The sequence below is a fragment of the Oncorhynchus kisutch genome, linkage group LG23 (assembly GCF_002021735.2).
Source record: "Oncorhynchus kisutch isolate 150728-3 linkage group LG23, Okis_V2, whole genome shotgun sequence".
In the NCBI taxonomy this organism is placed as follows: Eukaryota; Metazoa; Chordata; class Actinopteri; order Salmoniformes; family Salmonidae; genus Oncorhynchus; species Oncorhynchus kisutch.
The window spans coordinates 22,299,996-22,324,982 of record NC_034196.2 but is presented as its reverse complement, the minus strand read 5'-3'; the positions used below and the strand labels follow the sequence as shown (position 1 = coordinate 22,324,982).

Here is a 24,987-nt window from a genome sequence, read left to right as displayed (position 1 = left end):
ATCGAATCCCCGAGCTGACAAGGTTAAAAATCTGTCGTTCTGCCCCTGGACAAGGCAGTTAACCCACTGTTCCTAGGCTGTTATTGAAAATAAGAATTGGTTCTCAACTGACTTGCCTAGTTAAATAAAGGTCAAATAAAAATACAATTCCTAATGAAGCTGGTTGACAGAATGCCAAGTGTGTGCAAAGCTGTCATCAAGGTGGCTACTTTGAAGAATCTCAAATATGTTTTCATTTGTTTAACACTTTTGGTTACAACATGTGTTATTTCATGTCTTCACTATTATTCTACAATGTAAAAATACTAAAAATCAAGAAAAGCCCTGGATTGAGTAGAGAACGTGTAAGCTTTTGACTGGTACTGTATATAAAGTTAATATTTCAATGTACATACATTTTTATTTCTCCCTATTAAACTTATTTTGGTGTGCCGTTGTTGTTAGGTTGGTCAAGTCAGTTGAATTTCGTCTTATGGTAAAGGATGATGGGGATGGATCTGGTTAATGAAAACAGGTGAGCAGAAAAGTATTTATTCTTGATAACAAAAAGACAAATTCCCTTACAAGCACATATACACACTTCAAAGCTTTACACAGAAAAGTGTTTAGTTATTGGTTATACATATTCTCACCTTAGAATTCTTTACAGAACACACCCCAAATGGACTTTCTCATAATACCATTTCGTGTTGAAGCCTCAACAGCACACCCTAGTGGTGGTAGGGGAGAGCTGGCGTTCCAGGGTGAGGTAGCCCACCCCTTTCAGTTTGCACAGTCTGTGATAAGTTATGTTGTCTCCAGCAGAGGTTTGATGAAGAGGTGAGCCTCTTGTCTACGCTGCAGAAAGACAGGCTTGTCTGACACTCTGGGCCCAAGTATTGAGCAGTGCAGTCACAGAGTGCTTGTCTGGGAGCTGTAGGAGTTTGGAGGTCATGTTTCTGTGAACGTTCTTTAGGAAGGGGTTGGCACCTGGAGAGAAAAACAAAGTGATGCATTAATCAACTAGAAAATGCATGAAAGCTGAAAAGACTAGCTACTGACATGGCAGTATGGTTAAATTATAATTGTTATTTTGCTGAACATTTAATTTGTTATACATTTTAAATTGTAGGTAATATTGGGCAACATTTCATTACAACCAAAGTTAAAGTCAATTTGACTAAAACAGGCTACATAGTTGAGTATGGGTACAGAGAGAGCCAGTGTGTCTTACCATACACTTGCCCATCGTCTGCCCACTGAGGGCTTTGGTCTGGGTAGTCTGCAGGGATGCTGAGCTGGAGAGGTGGCACACTTGGCAGGTTCTTGTCGTCTGGAAGAGAAAAGCAGAGAATAGCATCAGACATCAATTAACTTTATCTTTGAGGGAGGATAATGTGATTTCCCCCAGCCTTAATTTCTTAACCCCCTAAACCAGGGGTCGGCAACAGGCGGCCCCGTAAGGATTTTAGTCTTGTAAAAATCAGGAATTCAGCTAGAAATTAGTTTAATTTAGGAAATCTGTTCCCACGAATAAAAAAGAGACGTGATCGTGTCTCAATGCAACCGTGGCTGGATCTAGTTGCCAACCTCTGCCCTAAACTCACCTAGTTTACAGATTAGATGCACCGTGCCGTTGTTACTGCAGAATGAGGGGTCCAGGTTAACCAGGAACTTGGCGTTGAGGCGGGCCACCTCCCCCTGCAGGATGTTGGGGATGGTCTGGCGGTCATCCTCCTCGTGTTTCCTCTTCCGGGCCACGATGGTGGGGCCTCTGTGGAGTGGAGTGGGAGAAAATAGAGATGGGTGTCAGATGACGGCCTGATCCCACAGCTACTGTACTCTTTCACACACTTTCTAAATGCACTGTAGGGAAATGAGGATGGTCTTGTATCAATGATAGAGACGTGGACAGATCTAAAGCAGGGTCGCGCCAAGATGTCAGCCGAAAATTTGTCCACCCTGTAGGGTTTCTGGACATGAAGGAGTGGTTAGGGTAAACTCACGTGATTGGAGGCCCGTGGATGGCTGTCATGGCTGGGGCAAAGGTACGGTACAGGGAATGGTTGAAAACAGGAGAGCGGATGTTTGCCATGACGGCATCCAAGAGGGGCTGGCACAGGTACTGCTGCTTGGTGCAGGGCACAGGTGGAGGGGGTGGTGTCGGCTAGAACAAGTTTAGAATAAAGTCTTATTAATAAGCTAAATAGGGAAACATTTAGTTAAATAGTTGCTAGGGTTTTAGGTTCTTTACAACTAATGATTCACTTTCAATGGGTAACCTTTATGAACTCACAACAGAAAGACATTTTGAGAGCCAAAGAGCAATAGAACAGCACAAAGATTTTCACCATGATTGAAAAACGGGGTCTCACGCTTACCACAGCCATATCATTCTTCAGTTTCTCCAGTGCTATTTCACACTTCTGTAAGGTCCTGAGAGGACACCTGCAAGTCAGGGAGAGGAGATACATTCTATAACCATTGTTAAGACCAACATGGATGGGCACTGACACACTCATAAGCAACACACTTGTATTATTTTACCTTGTGCTGGGGTCAGTGAGAATGTTCAGCAGGCTCTTCATCTTACTCAGGTCCTTTTTCCTATCTGTTGGGAACGCAAACTCCCTTTAGTGAGTGGGAACAGCCGAGAGTGGACATAAAAGTAAGAAAGAGCATGGCATGAGTGTATACCTTCGTTTTTGTCTATCTTGTTGATCATCCTGCGCAGCGGCTCGATGTATTTGGAAAGCTGTTTGAGTTTCTCCATGTACTGTTGGTCCTCCAGTTGAGAGGCCCCGACTGGACTTATCACCGAACTGGGGTTCCCTACACATCACCAGACAACCACATGGGACAACAATCAGAATACTCATATACAGGTGAAGTCAGAAGTTTACATACACCATTGCCAAATACATTTAAACTCAGTTTCACAATTCCTGACATTTAATCCTAGTAAAAATTCCCTGTCTTCAGTCAGGATAACCACTATTTTAAGAATGTGAAATGTCAGAATAATAGCAGAGATTTTTTTTTTCTCCCAGCTTTTATTTCTTTCATCACATTCCCAGTGGGTCAGAAGTTGACATACACTCAATTAGTATTTGGTAGCATTGCCTTTAAAATGGTTTAACTTGGGTCAAATGTTTTGAGTAGCCTTCCACAAGCTTCCCACAATAAGTTGGGTGAGTTTTGGCCCATTCCTCCTGACAGAGCTGATGTAACTGAGTCAGGTGTGTAGGCCTCCTTGCTCGCACAAGCCTTTTCAGTTCTGCCCACAAATTTTCCATAGGATCGAGGTCAGGGCTTTCTGATGGCCACTCCAATACCTTGACTTTGTTGTCCTTAAGCCATTTTGCCACAACTTTGGAAGTATGCTTGGGGTCATTGTCAGTTTGGAAGACCCATTTGCGACCAAGCTTTAACTTCCTGACTGATGTCTTCAGATGTTGCTTCAATATAGCCACATCATTTTCCTACCTCATGATGCCATCTATTTTGTGAATTAAACCAGTCCCTCCTGCAGCAAAGCACCCCCACAACATGATGCTGCTACCCCCGTGCTTCACGATTGGGATGGTGTTCAGCTTGCAAGCCTCCCCCTTTTTCCTCCAAACATAACAATGGTCATTATGGCCAAACAGTTCAATTTTTGTTTCATCAGACCAGAGGACATTTCTCCAAAAAGTAAGATCTTTGTCCCCATGTGCAGTTTTTTATGGCGGTTTTGGAGCAGTGGCTTCTTCCTTGCTGAGCGGCCTTTCAGGTTATGTCGATATAGGACTCGTTTTACTGTGCATATAGATACTTTTGTACATGTTTCCTCCAGCATCTTCACAAGGTCCTTTGCCGTTGTTCTGAGATTGATTTGCACTTTTCGCACCAAAGTATGTTAATCTCTAGGAGATGGAACGCGTCTCCTTACTGAGCGGTATGACAGCTGCGTGTTCCCATGGTGTTTATACTCGCGTACTATTGTTTGTACAGATTAACGTGGTACCTTCAGGCGTTTGGAAATTGCTCTCAAGGATTAACCAGGTCTACATTTTTTTTTGATTCTCCCATGATGTCAAGCATAGAGGCACTGAGTTTGAAGGTAGGCCTTGAAATACATTGACAGGTACACTTCCAATTGACTCAAATTATGTCAATTAGCCTATCAGAAGCTTCTAAAGCCATTACATCATTTTCTGGAATATTCCAAGCTGTTTAAAGGCACAGTCAATTTAGTGTATGTAAACTTCTGACCCACTGGATTTGTGATACAGTGAATTATAAGTGAAATAATCTGTCTAAACAATTGTTGGAAAAATGACTTGTGTCATGCACAAAGTAGATGTCCTAACCGACTTGCCAAAACGATAGTTTGTTAACAAGAAATTTGTGGAGTGGTTGAAAAACGAGTTTTAATGACTCCAACATAAGTGTATGTAAACTTCCGACTTCAACTGTACATTCAATATGTGTATACATATACAGGGGCACTGAGAATGGGTTTGATTGGGCTTCCAATATTTTGCATAACAGGCAAATGGGAAACTAAAGATGCGCCATACAAATCAACATCTTACATAAAGATAATTAAGAATGTCAACTTTAGTAAGGAAAACAATCATAGGTGAGGTATGAGGTTTACGGGCTTAGCACCGCACCTCTGCTCCAGTGAGGAGTTGGGACAGTACCTGGAGTGTTGAGAGGTCCTGGGGAGGGGACACCATAGTTCTGCGGGGTGCGTGCGGTGGCTGGGCTATGTGAGGGCTGGGGGGACGGGCTAGGCTGGAAGCCCCCCGGCGACGGTGTGGGACCAGAACTGCTGTGAAGAAACACAATACAGGGTCACAGTTGACACCAGAGAATTTCATTTCAAGACTACACCTGAAATAAAACTTTCAAATGCCATATTCCAGTCAATAAGAGAGTGAGCATGCCAACTTTGCTCACCTGACTGAGTTTGGCTGGGAGGATGGGGGCTGTGGCGATGGCTGTGGCTGGGGAGGGGGGGGCATGGACTGGGGTGTCTGCACCTGTACCGGCGAGGGCGATGACATCATCTGGTGCTGCTGCACCTTTGGAGGAGGTGAAAAGAAAAGGGAGCTCACATCAGAGGAACCCAAACAACTGTTCAGCTGGTTGGAAGCTGCATCACATTACCATCCAACCTTAATAGCAGGGGGAAAAAACCTGCTTCAAGCCATTACGCCGATCAGGGCCTGAGTGCCTACTGAGGAAGATGGGAAGGAAATATAATTGAGTGTCTTATTGGTACTTACCAAACACAACAATGAATACTGGCCAGATGCCCTAATACTTAGCAAAATAATACACTACATTTCCAACAAAATCTATAGGCTTACTAGAGCTGGGCAATATGGACAAAAATACATATTGCGATAAATTGACCAGTTGTTTGCGATATTGATAAATCATTACTAAATTATTATTTTGTGGGGAGGTGCTAGAGTTGGCGATATGTACAAAAAGTCATTGTGATAAATGTAACTGGATAATAATAAATACAACTATTAAAAAAAAGATTACTTTACAATAGCGGTAGGACTCTAGACACATTTCTTCCAGTACCCAGTAAGACAATAGATGGTAGCTTATGATTAAAAAAATAAGCTATTTCATCTGACATATCCAGGGAATGCATGATTGTTATTTTGATATGCAACCTGTCAAAATAGAATCCAGCCTAGGATCAGATTTAATTTGGCCTCTTTGTGCACATCGGACTACAGGCTAAATATGATATTGTTGCCATGTAGACTAATTAATGAATCTATCAGTAAATGTAGGCTAATGATCTACAAAAACTTTCCAGCGCTAGGCCTAGGCTACTTGATGTAGGCCTATACACTGCAAATTGCGCGCTCCACTCTTCGGGCGCATCGAAACCATACTAGGCTTACAGCCTACTCCAGTTATAAAGTGGTGCCATGAACTCAGTATTAAGAGGTGAGAAATAAATGATATACTCACAGAAAGCTGTGACACTCCTCTCTGGAACAGTAGTTGCTTTGAAAACGGTATTTTTCCCGCAATTGCATTTTGAGAAACGGTCATATACTTGTGCTTCTCAGAATGCATCTCTCCCTCCTCCGTGCACACAGTGGGGAGAGGGAGTGGCTCGCTCACAGCAGCCAACAGCAAAACAGGGACAGGCAGATACTTTCATAGCAGATAATGCATAGGCTATTAATGTGGGGGGAAAAAATTCAGAGCCATCTACAGGAACGTTGTGTAGCAAAATCACAAAAAAATTACAGAGGTACACAAAATGCTTCAGTAAGAGGAAGGCAATGTCGTTGTCGGTAATTTTGGGTTTATTGTCCCAGCTCTAAGGCCTACCCTTTATGGGTTCCAAATCAGAACCTGCTTGTAGAAGGTACAACTCTTCTTTTCATGAATCAACTACATACTGAGCATGAGAACAGACATTCACTATCAGATCTAATTCCAATGGTCTGTGTAAGGAGCAGGAGAGGTGGTTTGGGTAAAGTGGGGAGGAGATTAGAGGGCTGCACTGAAGGGTAAGAGTTGGCATAAGGAAGCACACCAGAGGGACATGGTTTTAGGAGAGGTGGTCACCATAGAGGTCAGGGTCAGAGTACTGCCTGGTCACTCTACCTTGGCGTAAATACCTGTGGTAACTGCTGTCCTCCCACGGCAGCAGAGTTTGGAGGTATGGCGGGGTTCGAGGCAGCGCGGGGCAACCGGGGCGGAATTTGCATCCCAAGGCGGGGCATCATCATCTTGGAGGAGGACAGAGGGGACAACAGACATATCACAAGCAAAACAAGAAATGCAATGCATCAGCGGAGATGAGGCGCATGCATGCACAATGCATTTGCACACGCATATGCAAGCTCCCAGGAACAACACTTGTAAGGTACACAAGAACAAACATATACACGTACACACACTCATTGACACACATCACACAGTAACAGTTAGTCATATCTTTAACCCTGGTGTGAGACACACAGCCAGGCAGTGTTACCATGACAACAGTGATGAGGCCTTCCACAGCCAGTGGGAACATGCTCCCTCTTTATTCACAAGGCCAAACTATGCAGTGTGTTTGACAATTATTTAAATTGATTAGTGAAGTACAGAAGGTAAACATCTGTCAAATGACTACAAATAACAGATAATCATTTTTGGTAATCTGGTATAACTAGCTTTAAAGTATTTTAAATGGCCGCCCATTGTTCCCCCCAGTAAGAGGTTTGGCAGTGATTTCCCAACCGTGTCTATTGGTCAATTGGATGAGATGGTGGGGGTCCTTCAATAATTGATGATGCCATGTCTTTGCATCTAAGAGTAGCGCTAGTAGATGTAGCAGCTGAGTTAAAGGATGTATTTGGTTTGCAGGACAGAGTAGGCATGCAGTTATAGCATTCATTGCACAAACAGCACACATGCATGAAGGGGGAACAAGACATTCTAAAGTAGGTCTGAGGTATAATAAAGAGACATCCTCTGGGAGAGAAACTTTCATTTCTCTCAGCAGCCCACCCATGGGTTTCATTCTGAGAAACCTTCAATAGGGAGGAGAATTAACGTTGGGGTGAAGGAGTCTCCATTAATTCTAGTTTGGTAGAGAAAGAAGGGATGGGGAAGTGTCCTGTGGAAATGAATTCTAGCTCTATCACTCCTTTGCCGGGAAGCGATAAGATGAGTACCAAGCCTATCAGGAAATTCTCAAAAAGCACCATACAGTGCCTTCAGAAAGTAATCATGCCCTTTATTCAACATTTTGTTGCATTACAGCCTGAATTCTAAATAGATTAAATATATTACTCTACACTCAATAATGACAAAGTGAAAACATGTTTAGACATTTTAGCAAATGTATTGAGCATTTTATACCGACATATCTCATTTACATAAATAAGTATTCACACTTGAGTCAATACTTTGTATAAGTAGCTTTGGCAGAGATTACAATGTAAAAATGTAACTCGGACACTCAGGAACATTGATCCACCATCTAAAGTGTAATGAATAAATTTACCATGCTCAAAGGATATTCAATGTATTTTATATTTTTACCCAATTACCAATAGGTTCCCTTCTTTGTGAGGCATTGGGAAACCTCCCTGGCCTTTGTGGTTGAATCGGTGTTTGAAATTCACTGCTCGACTACCCCACACATACAGATAATTGTATGTGTGGGGTAGAAATGAGGTAGTCATTCAAAAATCATGTTAAAGAATATTATTGCACACAGAGTGAGTCCATGCAACTTATTATGTGACTTGTTAAGCAAATTATTACTCTTGAACGTATTTAGGCTCGCCATAACAAAGGGTTTGTATACTTATTGACTCAAGACATTTCACCTTTTCATTTTCTATTCATTCGTAAAAATGTCAATAAACATAATTCCAGTTTGACATTATGGGGTATTGCGTGTAGGTCAGTGATAAAAATATACATTTATTCCATTTTAAATTCAAGCCATTCCAAAATAAAATGTGGGAAACACAAGGGGTGTGAATCTTTTGAAGGCACTGTACATGCAAATGACAACCAACTAAATTGATTCCCTGGGTTACGTAGGAGATTCATCATTCTGTTCAAACCAAAGAACCCCTGAGCCATTAAGCAAAACATTTGCCATTATATGAATCAATGCAAACTTAAGTCTCTCTAGCTAATGCTATGTGATATAACAACCACTACTACCTTCTGGCTATGGCAGCAGCTTAAGTATGGCAACAGGCAACACAGAAAACTAAATATGGTCAAAACAGTACTGCCATAACCAAGCAAAAAGGCAGTAACTGCTTATTTCGTCAAAAATGTGTTAATGTCATTTTTACTACATTAAATGCTTAATAATGTGGACAAATATCCTGCCTCTATTGTATTGTGTTTTGGAGAAAAGAATGGAGGTCATGTTAGCAGTAACTGCATAAAGTTACTGTGAGACCAAGGTAAATAAAAGCAATTTTTCTCAGTTCCACACTATGAGCAGTTAATGCCTTTTTGGTTGGTAGGGCAGCATAGAGTTTGCGACCCAAAATTCAATCAACCCTGTCGTCACTCCAAACAGGTCAATCTGAAAGCATGCACTCACTCCAGGCCAGGCTCAGTGGTAGTCAATCAGTGCCACCACACCAGCTTACAGTGCTCTTACCTGGCCAGGTACAGCTGCCGCTAGCTGGGCCTGAGCCGCCGCCTGTTGGGCTTGCTGCGCTGCCTGCTGGGCCTGCTGCTGCTGTTGCTGCTGCTGCTGCAATGCTCTAGCCTGGCCACACACAAAGCACACACACATACAAAGAACACACGGCACATACACACACATAGGGAAGCAAGCAAGCAGAGGGGTGTGTAAACAAGTTACTGGAATATGTGTGTTATCCCAGATACTATAGATTATGAATTTAGAGTGGACAACAAAGAGTCACCACTATTCTACAGAGATTTAACTAAACTTTAAGTTAACCTTTTTCAATAACACCACCTCTGCTTTACCTGCAAGGCTTGGATCTTGAGCTGCTGCTGTTGCTGCTGCTGCTGCTGCTGCTGACTGAGCGAGCTGATGGGCACATGCTGTGTGGGGGCCATCTGCCCAGCCAGAGACTGGGGCACCATGCCCTGCTGCTGCTGGGAGTGGGGGGGCAGCTGGGTCGGCTGGGGCTGAGACTGAACCTGTTGCTGCTGTTGTTGCTGGACCATGTGCTGGATGGACTGTGCATGCTGCTGTTGGAGTTGTAACTGAATCTGCTGTTGCTGGTGCCTTGATGGGTGCATCTGAAGACAGATGGGGGAGGGTGTGTAAATACTTAAGATGCAGATTATCTTAAACCCAAAAAATATTTTGTCGTCATGTCATACTTGTTTACCAAAAGATAAACCAATTCAATTGCCTTCTTGCATGTCTCATGGCAGGCTATCATGGCAGGGCTTTTAAGCTTATACCTGGTTCTGTTGTTGCTGGTTTTGGGCCTGCTGCTGCTGCTGGTTTTGGTGCTGCTGTTGGAGCTGTTGGTTCTGATGGTGTTGCTGCTGTAATTGTTGCAGCTTCATCTGCTGCTGGACCTGAAACTGCTGCTGTTGTATGGCTGTCTGTTGTTGCATTGCTGTCTGCTGCTGCTGCTGCATGGCCGTCTGTTGCTGTTGTTGCATGGCTGTCTGTTGCTGCTGTGCCTGGAACTGCTGGAACTGGATGGACTGTTGCTGGGCCTGCTGCTGGGCCTGCTGCTGGGCAATCTGCTGCATCTGCATCTGCCCTGGACCTCCTACTACAGGGAGGATGTGGACAAAACAGACATCCTCCAGCTGAAAACTTGGGGAAAGCCCTGGAGGAAAAGCCCTACACCTGAGCACACAGAAATAAGAGTCTGGAGCAGTGCATGTAAGCCGAGTTGGGCAGTTGGACACCCTGTTCATCTCACAGAGCGCTCCACGTCTTTTCCCACGCTCCAGTCAAACTGTGCCCGCTCAGCTCCCACTCATCTCCGCTCACATGCTTTGAGCCTCACGGAGGACACAGAAATAGGAGTTTGGAGGTCCCTGATACAAAATCAAAATGTCATGACTGGTAAGCTATTGATCCAATTGTTTCTGTGTGCTAACAGACAGAATTCAAATAAGTAAGGGATAATCAACGCGGCGTTCTATGGACAATATTGAATGATGTGGAAGGTGTGTTCCTCATTTCAAAGTTGCATCGTACTGCAGCACCACTTGCAGGATGCCTCGGTATGGTACAGCATGTTACAGTGCATGACGTCATAGTATTTTACTGTCAGCCATTGTTGCCGTTAATGCCCTTAATGCTTGTTGAAGCCACCAGAGGGCATCTTTGAGGGCGTCTTCATGAAGCATGTTGGTGCTTGCTTTCTTTCCTAAATAATCCTAGAGGTCCATGCAGGCCAGACATTTTGTTTGCTATACCCTATCTGAAAGAGCATAACAAGTTAATTAATTTTGTTGACATGAAGCAACCATAGCCTCAGCTACTATAGCACAGAGAAATACATGCTATTCTGTTCTTTTGAAATAAATTGTCTTAGTATTATGTTTTTTTTAATGACCTTCAACAAAATATTAATGGAATACTTTGTGATTGTGTATATTAAATGTATTTATAGACTGGCAGCTATTGGTAGGCTACTTGTCGAGTCCTGGATATTCTACTGTTAATATGCATAGCGCACAGCAGACCTTCATGGTACTTTGATGATATGCTCAGTAAGTTGTCTTTTATAATATTTATCTTAATGTAGGCCTACTACTTGAGTGTAAAATACACATATTTCAGTAAATTCAGGGACAGGTGGGTTTAAGGTTTTTAATTAAATAAAGTTATTGAAATGACATGGAGCTGTAAGCCTAAGAGTCCTGTTTACTGTAGCTGTTTTTAGCGTAGCTTACTTATTTTACATAAAGGCCGACTTCAATATACAGTACATCAATCAATCATTCCTGCATGTCATCACACAGCATACAAGTCATCCATGTACTTAAATAACTAAGGGACCCTTGAATATTTAAACAATAAACCGCAACATGTGGCTAAAGCGACTGAATTCACGATCGTATTTGACTGTTTTTAATATGGGCTATACTAGAGACTAAAACATTTTTAACTATATGGGATTGATTATAATTTGGTTGTAAAGTATTATTGTATTTGATGTGTTGTTTATACTGTTAGAAATGTAGCTTAATTAATAAGACAGTAGTTTTTTGGAATTGTTAGTTAGATTACTTGTTCGTTATTACTGCATTGTCGGAACTAGAAGCACAAGCATTTCGCTACACTCGCATTAACATCTGCTAACCATGAGTATGTGACAAATAAAATTTGATTTGATTTGATTTAATTAAATTGATTCATATTATGGTGTTTCTATTCCAAGAAAAACTAAAATGCACTTTACATTAGCATATGTAGGCCTCAGGGTTTCCTTTAGGACAATATGGCGCTGTACGACCGGTCGAGAGTAGGTCTTGGCTACTAAGTGACTGGAAGAGAAGAGCAAAATAATCCTAACATTTCCACAGTCTAATTGTAGGCTAACTAATATCCAAACGGAGATATGATTGATTTATCAAGACCAGTCCCCATGCATGTCTAAAAGCAGCGTGAAACGGTGCGGAAATAGTTGACCACACGTGGGTAGGCTATTGCTTCAAATCCTATTAAAACAGTTGGATAACTTTGGGTGTTTCAGTATGCAACAATGTTGCTTTCAATTGCATTAGCCTACTTTATTCCACTATCTCTCTCATTCAGTGATTTATTCCCATAGTAATTCGTTATGGATCCATCCAGATGTGGTTAGAAAACAGTGCATGTGGTGGGCTATGCAAAGAGATGGGCGAAGTGAAATGCTGCGCAAACACACATTAATAAATGTAAAGTCCCTAAACTCGGCAAGAGTCTATTGTCCTGCTAAACCATTTACACCTGGCCCACAGCGTTATCACGTACTTACAGTACAGTGCACTTTCACGCCATTCTCCACCTGACTCTCTACCAATGCCACCAGAATATTCTTTCTATTGTTGTTGTTATCTATTCGGTAACATTCCACAAGTAAATGTAATAAATATAACACCTACATTTAATAGCTCTGGTTTTCGACATCAACTTGTTAATTTAGCAGACATCACTTGCGTATATTCAGTAAACACATAGTTTAAGAATATAAGACCATTTTCATTTCTATTAGAATAATAACCGTACAGTGTAACAGATTTAGTAAGTAATAAGCTACGGTCCAGTTACAGCCTTTTCTGACAAAGTAGAAAAAAAAGAAAAAGGAGGAAGAGCAATTCTTACACTATTGTTCTGAATTCAAACACTTTTCATCATCCTCATCAATCAGCTCATTAAAATTCAATTGTAATACATTTTGTCACTTCCATTCAACTCCAAATCGCTTTTGCATGTGCTCCAAATGGATAACATGATATAGGTTCATTAAATAATCCAAAGGAAAAATGTGATAATGTATTAGCCTAGTGGATATACAGTACACCTACTCATTCAAGTTGTATTTTCACTATTTTCTACATTATAGAATAATAGTGAAGGCATCAAAACTATGAAATAACACATATGTATTCATGTAGTAACCAAAAACAGTGTTAAATCAAAATAGATTTTAGATTCTTCAAAGTAGTCACCCTTCACCCTGATGACAGCTTTGCACTCTTGGAATTCTCTCAACCAGCCATCCCCTCTGAAGCCATTCTTCTGGGATATAAGAGTGCAGTGAGATACCCTATGGGTTGGACGATACTTTTCTCGTCAATCATCTTGAAAAAATGTATTCTTACAAATTGAAAATCAACCAAAGTCCGCCTTTAAATGCTTTATCTAAATGTTGAAAGTGCGTGGGCAACGGAGAGAAACAAAATAGTTTGAGGCCATGTGGCGGAGAGTGATACAGGCGCTGGAGATGGGGATGTGAGCAGGTGGGTCTGGGCAAGTGTGATGTAGTTGTCGTTTGTATGTGCCGAGGCTATGACTGCACCATCAACTTGTTTATTTAGCAGACATTACTTGCTGCTTATATTCAGTCAGCAGATATTTTCACTTAGAATAAAACCTTAGTTTAACAACAGTTCAAGTAAGTAATATGCTACAGTCCAGTTACAGCTTCTTCTGATGAAGTAGAGACAAAAAAATTAGTATTTCTTCAGGTGTGCGTGTGGGACAGAGAAATAGCAATTCTTACACTATTGTCCTAAATGTAATCGCCCTCTTCTTCATCCTCATCATTCAGTTAATTCAAATTTAATTTAAGTCATGCACAATTCAGTTTCAATTTGGTTTATATCACCAAATCATTGACAGCATTCATTCAGGTAGACACACATTAGCGCCTTGGGACCAAAAAGCATAATCAGCACTATCTCCCACTTGCGGTGGTCTGGAGCAATGAAGCAGTGGCGCAGGGTAACGTACTAAACCACAAATTACCTTTAAGTCCCGCGGCATAATCTCAAAAGTTAATTGAGGAACCACTGTTACCTTCCACGGGGTTGAATTATTTTCCAAAGAACGCAAAGAGCCCTGAGTTGATTATCCCATGGCTATAATTTAAAGTGGAACTCGCAGCATTTTAGCAACACAAAATCTTGTTAAAATCTGTTCATATACACCCTGGGAAGAAAATTACATTTTCAGACAAGCGAGAATTTAGATATATTCATTTTCATAAATCCATAGAATGTTTGGGAACAAAGTATAGCATTTGTGAAAATTATATAGCAATATAGAGTGGTAAAGCGGCCGTGCGTTTGGGCAATTAATAGACACTGCAGAAAATAAAACCTAAAAAACATCTGACTAAGCAAACTGGTGCGCTATAGCCAAGCTGAGCTACAGTAGGCCTATATTTTATTTTATTTTTACCTTTATTTAACTAGGCAAGTCAGTTAAGAACAAATTCTTATTGTCAATGACGGCCTAGGAACAGTGGGTTAACTGCCTGTTCAGGGGCAGAACGACAGATTTGTACCTTGTCAGCTCGGGGGTTTGAACTTGCAACCTTCCGGTTACTAGTCCAACGCTCTAACCCATTTGCCAAATGGGCCCAATATCTTTCACTTTGAAATGGACTGTGTTTACAGGCAGTAGCAACAGCTACACAACATACACCTGAATAGATTTCACAGTCCTATTGATCAAACAACCATGAAAAATAGGCTCTCTCCCTCAGTTGCCTATGCACATCAACAAGCTCAACAACTAATGCTAGCCAGAGCGAGATTAGCTCAAATCTAGAGGGAACATTAGATAAACCCTCTCAAACGTTTTCAGCTAGTTGGCCGTCAATTTCACAGATAAACGATGAGGAATAGTAGCGTGGAATAAACGCCTGCTCGTCCTGCAGCTTGACTGCCAATGCATGCTTGTCCCAACCCACATTTTGACTACTGAATGGGAACTTGCCAGCCCACCCATTTGATCGATGCCAAATACATTTGATTGATGCCAAATACATTTGGTTGACAACTAAGAGATATGCCTACTGTTGTGACGACCCTCCCACTCTGTCTGCCGAATTCTTTCTCTTTACTTTTTATTTTCCTTAATAGGATGTCGGTGGGCAGAGCCGGGGGGGTCGTCAGCGAAATAGGACACACCTGGGCTCGGGTGTGTCCCAGGATAAATGCACCTCTTTCCCATTCATTGAAGAGTCTCTCTCCATGCAGACAGATTTTGGTTGTGGCATTTTTGTGGCTGTTTGCGTTGGCACCTTTCAACAACCCTCTTTATCATGTATGCAAGAAACCACTCACTTACACTACTGACTACACACACCATTGTTAATTATATTTAGTTTACTTAAGTTATATAAATATTTTGTTATTCCCCATCTCCACGTTGTCTCCTTGTTTGTTACGTGCGTTGAGCCGGTTCGTGTCAAGTGGGGGCTTGCCCGGGATTTCATAAGGTTGGTTCCTAGACATTTTGGTGTATAGCACTTTGTTGCATTATGAAGGACTAATACTAGTGTAATTTGGCTTACTAGTATGTGTGTTGTGTTTGGGAGAAAAATTTGTTAATGTTAAACTCTGTAGGTGCTTAATTTGCATCTTTTGTTACATCTTGTTTTAGTTGTAATGTTTGGTGCCCAGTACTGGTTGCCTTTGTTTGGTTGGTTGGTAAACTTGCCACTGCAGTGGATAGTTCGTTGTGTTGGAGAAAGTACAGTAGTTTGTTCGTCCTCCCCCTCCCCTCTGTTAGGCTTAGCGACGTGTTTCACTTTGGAATACGTTGGGCATGGTTATTTTGTTTTGTGTGGACTGAACAATTGTCTCGGGAGCACATCCGTGGCTTTGGGGGAATCTGCCAGTGTGCTGGGTGGTTTATTTCCTTGCCAGCGGGCTACAGTGCGTAACTACCAACCGCAAATCCGCACGAAGACTGTAGATTTTGGGGAAGCTCCATATATATCCTCTCTTCTGTGGTGCCCAGTGTGATTGTCATCTGGTCGTGCCCCGGACACATTTGATATTGTTGGGAACTTATGGTTGTTGCCTCAATTTAATGAAAAGGACCCTGAGACAATCTTTTCGTTGTTTGAGCGTGTTGCTGACGCTAGGAGTTGGCCTGATTCTGACCGCACTTTAATGTTGCCGTGTATGCTGACTGGTAAAGCGCAGGAGGCAATATCCAGCTCTTAGAACTTTAAAAAGGGATGATACTGACTCATATTGAGTTTGCACGAGTATTATCGCTGGTGTTCCACCTCCGCAGTTATGACTTTCCAAGTGCTGTGTGATCTGATTCTGTTAGAGCAATTAAAGGACACAATCACTGATCGTATAGCCACGTACATTAATGAACGAAAAGTAAAGACTGTTGCTGAAGCTGCGCTTTTGGCGAACGAGTATGTTTTGACTCAAGTGTCTTTGCAGAGCCACGTATTTGGAGAGAGTTGGAGCGTTCGGAGCGATTGGGGCCTCGCTCATCGAGATACTTTGGTTCACGGGCAGAGTTTCATTCAACTAGGAGCCTGACTCCCGTGGTAAAGCTGACTTTGGTCAAGAGTGTCACTACTGTCAAGGTTCAGGTCATTGGAAAAACGAATGTCCGGTTCTCAGGGCTAGGGGTAAATTCAGTACACGTGCTTACGTCAAATCTAAGCCTACGGCGTTAGCTGCGCCTGTTCCACATCAGTTCATTCCTGACACCTCGTCTCATGCCCAGGGGCATGTGAAAGTCCATATTGACCCAGACTATTTACATTTCATTACGGAGGGGTTTGTCTGTCAGGAAGTAAGAACCTAGTGCCAGTGAAGATCCTGAGACACAGGTGCCTCTGAATTGTTTGTGTTGGAATCTGTGTTACCCTTCTCTGCTGAGACTGATTCGGGGAATAGGTTTGAACACTCTGTCAGTTCCATTGCATGAACTGATGTTGGATTGTGGACTGGTTAAAGGTGAGGTTGTTGTGGGGGTTTGTTCTTCGCTGCCTATTGAGGGTATCGACGTTATCCTCGGGAATAAGTTGGCTGGTGAGCGTGTATGGCCTAGTGGTTTCCACTAAGCCGTCATTTGTAGGGATTCCTGATGAGAGTGCGCAGAGTTTCCCAGAGGTGTTCTTTGCGTGTGCAGTGACGCGTTCTATGAGCCGTGGCGACCTGGTCACTGCGCCGGCTAACGAGAATACCACAAAGTCTGTCACTGCTTTCCCTGTTATCCAGTTCTGTATCCCGCTCCGATCTAATGAATGCGCAATGGGATTGACCCCACATTAGAGTTGCGTGACCAAATTGTGCCTGTGGAACAGTTGGGAGATGTCACCCATGGCTATTTTCTCCAATGGTATTTATTTTATTTTTGGGTGTGAGGAGAACCTACAATCAATCATTTATTTTGGCCTAGGTTAAAGAGGGATGTTTAGGAGTTCATCAAAACTTGTCACACCTGTCAATTAACTGGTAAACCTAATCAAGCCGGTAACACTGTTTCCTATTCCTGTACTCAGCCAACCTTTTGAGTATCTGATTGAAGTTTGGTCCTCGTTCTAAAAAGGGTAGTACTTACCCGTTCACTGTAATGTCAGACCACTAGGTTTCCTGCTGCCTATCCTCTCCGGTGTATCACGACTAAGTCTGTGTTAAAAGCTTTGACTCAGTTTCTCTCACTGTTTGGAATCCCTAAGGTCATTCAGAGAGAACAATTATCTAATTTCACCTCCAATCTGTTTGGTCAGGTTCTCCAACACCTCCATATTAAACACAATTTGTCTAAAGCCTATCATGCGCAAAGTCAAGGAGCACTGGAACGTTTCCATCAAACACTTAAGTCTTTGTTGAGAGCTTATTGTACGGAGCTGGATAAGGATTGGGAGGGGTTGCCTTGGTTACTGTTAGCCGCTAGGTAGGTTTCACAGGAGAGCACGGGTTTCAGTCCAAATGACCTTGTGTTTGGACATAATGTGCGTGGACTTCTATCTGTTCTCCAGGATGACTGGAAGTCCCCTCAGTCCCTGTTTATTGTATGTGTGTGATTTCCGGTGACGCCTGTACGCCGCTAGTGAAATGGCTAAAGAGAAGCTGTCATCTTCACAGGAGAGGATGAAGGGCATATTTTATCGGCGAACTGAGCCTCGTCACTTTAGTCCAGGTGACCAGGTTCTTGCTCTGCTGCCAATTGTTGGTTCTCCTTTTCAAGCCAAGTTTCAAAGTCCATATACGGTGGTGCGCCAGTACACTGAGCAAAACTATCTAGTTGCCACTCCAGAATGGAGAAAAGCACACCAACTGTGCCATGTAAATTTGTTAAAACTATTATGCACGTTCCTCTGAGACTGAACAGTGGGAGTCAACAGGACGGTAAACCTGTTATTTTGGCCCATATCGTTATTTCCCTAGGTTCTTGTCATGCTAGGTTCGTGCATGAGGAGGAAGATGTTCCTGGTCCCGACGATTGTAGATTGAAAAATTCAGAGACACTGGATATTTTAGACAGCCTTCTTGCTCATCTACCTGTTGATGGGCAGAAAGAGATGGTTGGTCTGATTCTGAGATTTCCATGTTTGTTTTCTGATACACCTACCCATACAAACTTAATAGAACATGATATTGACATTGGAGATGCTGACCCCATTCGTCAGCGGTTCTATAGAGTTTCTTTAGAGAAACTGTGTTGTCTGGATGCTGAGGTCAGGTACATGCTGGAGAGTAAGAAGGCAGAGCCGTTCTCCAGTTGGGCTTCTCTCTGTATCTTGGTCAGTAAACCGGATGGGACAAACAGATTTTGTACGGACTACCGGAAGGTAAAGTGTCACTAAGCCAGATTAATTTCCTCTTCCTCAGATGGAGGACTGTGTTAATCAAGTCGGCGCAGCTAAGTTTGTGAGCAAATTTGACCTGTTAAAGGGCTATTGGCAGGTGCCACTGACGAGTAGGGCACGTGAAATCTCTGCCTTTATTACAACTTCTGGTCTGTACTCGTATTCAGTTATGAGTTTCAGCCTGCGTAATGCACCTGCCACTTTTCAGCGACTTATGAACAGGGTTGTCTCCGGTCTGGCCCGGGTGCGCTCTTTATCTGGAAGATGTAGTGATATATGCAGATACTTGGGAGGAACATCTGTCCCGTATTCAAGCCATGTTCAAGCTCCAGGTCGCCTCACGATCAATCTGGCTAAATGTGAGTTTGCTCAGGCGACCGTTACATACCTTGGAAAGGTGGTTGGGCAGGGTGAAGTGCGTCCTGTTTGGGATAAGTTGGTAGCTATTGATGCTTTTCCACCACCAACTACTAAAAAGGAATTGATGCGTTTCTCAGGAATGATTGGTTATTACTGTAGTTTTTATTGGAACTTCTCTACTGTGGTCGCTCCCTTGACAGTGTTTTATTTTGTGTCTGGTATTGTCCTGTTCTGTCGCTCCTGTCTGTTCCCTTTTGGTCTCATTTTATTTCCTCTTAAAGGGTACTTCCTGTCCAAAGGTTGCTGAGGTCTGGGGAGGATGAGGTTGTCTGGGGAGGATGAGGTTGGCTGGGGCAAAAGGACGCAAAGGCTGGATTAATTTGCTGTGTGACTGGTATGGTGTTCCGGGGTCTTTGTTGGACCCCGGTTTTATTGGGGGAGGGGGGGGGGGCATCCCTCCCACTGTCTGCCGAATTCTCTTTGCTTTTGTTTTCCTTAATAGGATGTCGGTGGGCGGAGCCAGTAGGGTCGTCAGCGAAATGGGACACCTGGGCTCGGGTGTGTCCCAGGAAAAATGCACATCTTCCCAATCCATTGAGACTCTCGCCATGCAGACACAGATTTTGGCTGTGGCATTTTTGTGTCTGTTTTTGGTGTTTACACCTTTCAACACCCCTCATTATCACATTTATGCACGCAACCACTCACACACACCATTGTTAATTATATTTAGGTTACTTTACTTAAATACATATATTTTGTTGTTCCCTATCTCCACGTTGTCTCCTTGTTTGTTACGTGTTTTGAGCCGGTTCGTGACACTGTGGATAAGTCATTCTAAGTTCAGCTTAAATAGCTAGCAAAGCGATTCACATTTCTTGCTAGCTAACCAAATGCCACCTGCATCTCTAGCTGTACCTACCCCAAAACAATGAGTCAGTCACTCACCCACTCCTCCAATGACATGACATCCTCCTGGAAACTAGCTAATGTTAGGCTTTGTGATTTTTAGCTAGCTACAAAAATAAATATGCTAGCCCAGGGGTGTCAAACTCCATCAGCGAACAGGCCATATTGAAAAAACAATGAATTTGCGGGCTAGACATAGCTTCTTTGTATTTTTTTTACGTGCAACTTCGACCCAAACTGGCCAAAATATGGCCCTTTATAATGTCCACTTATGTACATAGGATGCCGTATATAGCATTTTGACTTATTTAAACAAAAGATAAATAATATTTGTCCAGCTTTGCTGCTATGCCTGCAGGTGTTCATAATGTTGTGACCCTAATCAAAAAGTATTTAATTACTCCAAATAACCTATCTATAGGTTGTTGCAACATTTAAACTTAACATGGATTTCAATTCAATTTAATTTGTACTGCATGAATCCCTGGTGCGGTTGAAGGCAGCATTGCTGTATGGTGCACTTAAAATGTATTGTAGTTGTGTAGCCAGCCTAGGTGACTGCTTAATATGTTGCTGTAATAGGCCTGCACATTTCTCCTTTGCATGGTGTTTTGTTGCAGGTTTAGTTTTGTCATTCATTGTCCAGCTTTAAAAACCGAAACCAGACTGCAACATTTTAGCGGCCTAGCTAGGACTGTGTCATGTGTCGGTCTGTAGAGTTTCCCTGCGCTGTAGGCTCTAAATGGGACACACGAAAGCAGCGCAGTTGAATTTGAATTTAGTGATGCAAGCACATCAGCCTGTAGTTTCATAAAGTAGATGACTTAACTGTTGACTCCTTTATACTAGCTTCTGTGCCCTAGTCGGCCCACGGGCTTTGTTTGTTACACATGTGAGCTAACCTATTATCCACCTTATGACTGACTTGTGATCATTGCCCTTGCTAGTGTGATTGTAGTTACATTTGTCCATTTCTGTTCAAAATATTGAGTCATTGAAACAAACGGTGAGCCCCGATTGTGTGGAGGCAGCAAACAATGTACCAGGCCATCTGATTTACAACCTGATAGCAATAGTTTTTGGACTACCAAGTATTGGTGAATTATATTAATCATGTATTGAACTGCATCCATCTATTCTGCCAACAATGCCTTACTGTATGTCATGAAATTTTTTGTCAAATATAACCTATTTTTAAAACCTCTTAAAGTTGGTTTTGAAGCATAAACTGGGAATTTTATTGACTATGATTGTTTGTCTCATATCTGCAAAGTATATAGTTAAAATGTCAGTTCCACTTTAACACATTTGCCGAAAGAAATTTTAATTTGCAGGTAGAAATGTGTTCAACATCCACTGAAGTAGCTAGCAAGTTTAATAGATAGCTACAGTAGTTGCCTTGCCAACCAAACAGACTTGCTAGTTTAGCTAACCAAACCATCAGTCCTAGCCTGCTATTATGAAAATCTAATTCAATAATACCAATGTTTTAAATTAAACTTTTGCTTTCAAAAGCAGCTCGAACATGTGAATTCTACCGTACGGTATAGTGATAATGCAGGCTCTAGAATGCCCTTCAAGCCAATCAGAAACGAGTATTCAACAACACCATGGTATAAACATGAAATAAAGTGAGAAAATTAAATAGCTTCAGAGATACTCACTTGATTGAGGATTTCCAGCCACTCCTGCCATGGCATGCTGACTCATTTGCATCTGCCCCATTCCACCCATGGGCGCACCAGGTGGCCGAGGCCCCATACCGATGCCCCCTGGAACCCCTGGAACACCTGGGAGATTTGTCAGGGCATTCATGGGATCTGGAAGAGGGGAGGCAATGTGTACATTTACACATGTACACAATTATGTAGATATTCTTCTGAAAGTATTTTAGTAACGGAGAACATGTTTTGCAAAATAATAACACACCAGGACCACCTCCTTGCGCCTTTTTATCTGCAAAACAAAAAAAGTCCATTACGTGACTTGACAGATTAGCCGTCTCGAAAAATATGAATGTGAGCTAGAAATACATAGTAGATAGAAAAAGTATGTGGGGTACGTACGAATGTCTCTGAAATGAATGATCAACCTTGCTACCAGGGACAAGTATTCTTCCTGTTCAGAAGTAAACAATAACACACTTAGATGAGAGATGGCCATTATTTACCAATAATTCCAGTTACACAATGTTAGAGTTTGATGATCCATGATGAGGTTACTAGGTGTGTGTAAATTAAACCGTTCACTCACTCTAGATTTGGCTTTGACATAGACATGGTTCTCCATATCATTGCTGGACTTCGTGTGTGCAGTCCCAGCCTTTCTCATCGCCTCTTCACTGAAAGAGAAGAAGCGATTCAGATCGATTGCCTGCTGTATTTTGCTAGCACACATGTCAATGATATTCGTTACATTCCTGGCAGATAAAGTGCATTTTATTCCAAGTGAGGCCAAGCAGGAATGTCACTGGGGTCTGTGTTGTAGCTAGCATCTTGCTAACTAACATTAACTAACATTAGCTGGCTAAATAGTAGGGGAGGATCCAGGAGCATGGATTTTGTGGGGACAGTCAAGTGTTAAAAGGCTACAGAGACAAGTGGGAACAACAGGAACTTATGTTATGAGTGTGGGGATTTACTGCCGCTACCTAAGCTGCAGGAGACAGTCTTCTGTTTTTAGCTGTGAGGAATGGAAGAGGAAAAAGAGGAAGGTGTTCAAGAGAATGAGGAAAGCAGAGGTTGAATTTGATGAAGATGGCAATAGAAAAGGAGATAGGGGGTGAAGAAGACTGGTGCCAAGTCGAGTGCTGGAGGTGAAATGGAAGTGAGTGATGGCGAGTTAAGTGAAGTAGAAGGTGTGGTGTAGTGGTCGGAGCCCGAGGTATGCATCGATGGACATGAAAACGAATGATCTGGTCCAGTAGGAGTGAGATTTGTCCTTTTGGTGGATCCATTTGTGGTTTCAGGTTGGGTGGGAAATGATTTGAGTCAGTGATGGTAACACATAGTGGGCTTGAGACATTTGTGTGCGTTTCTTCCAACCAGAGAGAGCAGGCACTATGCGTCACGCAACTATACTGTTACAGGTTTCAAACTTATGGGCACGTGGCAGCAGTGTGTAAGAGGTTAGTTCCTAGGTGTGAGAAGTGTGCAGAAAATCATGATACAAAGGAATGTGTAGTATTGGGAAAATAATTGGTATGTGCTAATTGTAGGAGTGGATATGGTGCCGGAGATCAGAAGTGTTCGGTGCAAGAGAGGCGGGTTGAGTAGTGCAGAGGGTGTCGTATGCTGAGGCAGTGAAAGATGTAGAGGAAGATGGATCCAGGGTGAGGGATACTGAGACAATCCCTGCTAATTAATAGTAGATCTGTGCCAGCACAGAGGGATAGGTCAATGAGTGAAATGCTTCAGTAAGCTTGGATTCTTAGCGTTCATAGCTATGGTTACCAACTGTACAGCAGAGAAGTATGTGTGAATACGAGATTTGACTTCAGGAGAGTTACAGGGTGTGTTGAGGTCCTGTCCTCGCAGGCCATTGTCCTGGGGTAGGGCCAGATAGGGTTAAATCGTGTAATAGGGTGGTGGGTTTTAATGAGTGTAGGTTTTCATCCCCCCCATTTTGTGCATCAAAGTATAATGGATTTATATCCCAATCTAGTTGGTGGGGGTAATGCAACATAAATTGGATGCCAACCGCCGATAAACCTCTCCGACGAAGTTACATAGCAAGCGAAGCAAAGACAGCGAAGACTATAGTAACTAGCTAGTTTAACTAACCATTAGCTGAAAGCCCAAATAGCTAAACGTCTCAAAACTTCTCGGGAAAAACACTCTAATTAGCTAGGTCTTTATGGCAAATACGGACACATGTAGCGGACTACATCAACCCTGATTAAGCTTGGTTTACGGCCTCATAACAAGCATGTTTCATAGCTAGCTGGCTAGTAACCAGAGGAGCCGCCAATGGGCTGATCCATACAGCCAACTAGCGGCTGCCCCGGCTAGCTGCTAACTCGTTAGCGCTGACTGAAGTTGTGGTGGTGAGCTAGCTAGCCACTGTAATGATAATAGCGGAGTAACTAAAATATCACAACGTTTACAAACAATATTAATAAAACATAATTGTCTCACATTTGTGCAACAACTTTCTGTCGGAATGCAGGGCTTCTCCAGTCGCTATCTGGTCCTGGGACCTCCATTGCAGAGTCTTCTTCTTCGTGTAAATTTCCGGGAGACTAGACGCTGTGTTGCGTATTGCTGCCTTTCGCAGGTCGGAGTGCGGATTGCACATTTTGGTCACTGGGGAATCGGGAAATCTTACATTTCTCTACCATCTAACCCTGCACCTATACACTATCCCCCAAACCCACCACCTCATCCCAATACTTGAACCTAAATGGTCGTGCCAGGCTGTCGACCTGGGATGATGGAACCCCTTCTCTCAACTTCCTGTATATCTTATGCACTAAAACCTCTCACACCCAAAGTATTTATCTGCTGCTGCAACCTTGGAGAGGAAATGGCGCAACCTTGCTCACCATAATAATACATTGTTTTATTAGACACGTTTAATAAAAGATTGACGTTTCAGCCTTCAATGGCCTTCTTCAGAATAATAACAAAGGGAAAGAACAAGTTCATATAGGGCATAGGGAAGGCCATTAGGGGAAAACTATGCTGCTGCAACTACCACAGCTATCTCCTGTGATTCCCACTCCATCAGTACAGTGCAGTTGATCACCATGGCTATAAACACAAGAAATCCAACCTTACTAAACCTTACTCTTCAGGCCTACTCACTGGGGGGGGGGCTCCCAGTCTAATCACTCACGCTTGGGCTATCCTCTACTCTCTTCGATGCCTCAGCATAGGAAACTTACTGCCACACTCGAACTCTGGCGGTCTCAACCTGTCTCTCTTTCTCACAGGGCACTTCGGATCCCCAG

The 24,987-nt window shown here is 42.6% G+C and overlaps 1 protein-coding gene across 4 annotated transcripts; it reads right to left on the bottom strand.

The window, feature by feature from the left end:
• Nucleotides 1-501: 501 nt before the first annotated feature.
• Nucleotides 502-24,481, bottom strand: LOC109868292 (mediator of RNA polymerase II transcription subunit 15). Of its 4 annotated transcripts, none has more exons than XM_020457739.2 (18): nucleotides 24,173-24,481; nucleotides 22,290-22,377; nucleotides 22,103-22,154; nucleotides 21,966-21,992; nucleotides 21,701-21,856; nucleotides 9,919-10,241; nucleotides 9,472-9,750; nucleotides 9,134-9,244; nucleotides 6,630-6,740; nucleotides 4,927-5,051; nucleotides 4,668-4,795; nucleotides 2,677-2,811; nucleotides 2,527-2,590; nucleotides 2,361-2,427; nucleotides 1,986-2,146; nucleotides 1,587-1,753; nucleotides 1,214-1,312; nucleotides 502-969 (listed from the first exon to the last, which is right to left on the bottom strand). In XM_020457739.2, exons 1-18 carry the CDS (start codon nucleotides 24,238-24,240, stop codon nucleotides 833-835), a joined length of 2,298 nt encoding a protein of 765 aa, XP_020313328.1. In that variant the 5' UTR covers nucleotides 24,241-24,481; the 3' UTR covers nucleotides 502-832. The 4 variants fall into 4 exon arrangements, with proteins under 4 accessions (XP_020313328.1, XP_020313327.1, XP_020313326.1 ...); XM_020457738.2 differs by having other exon boundaries at nucleotides 4,668-4,798; nucleotides 9,919-10,238; XM_020457737.2 differs by having other exon boundaries at nucleotides 4,668-4,798; nucleotides 24,173-24,480.
• Nucleotides 24,482-24,987: the final 506 nt, after the last annotated feature.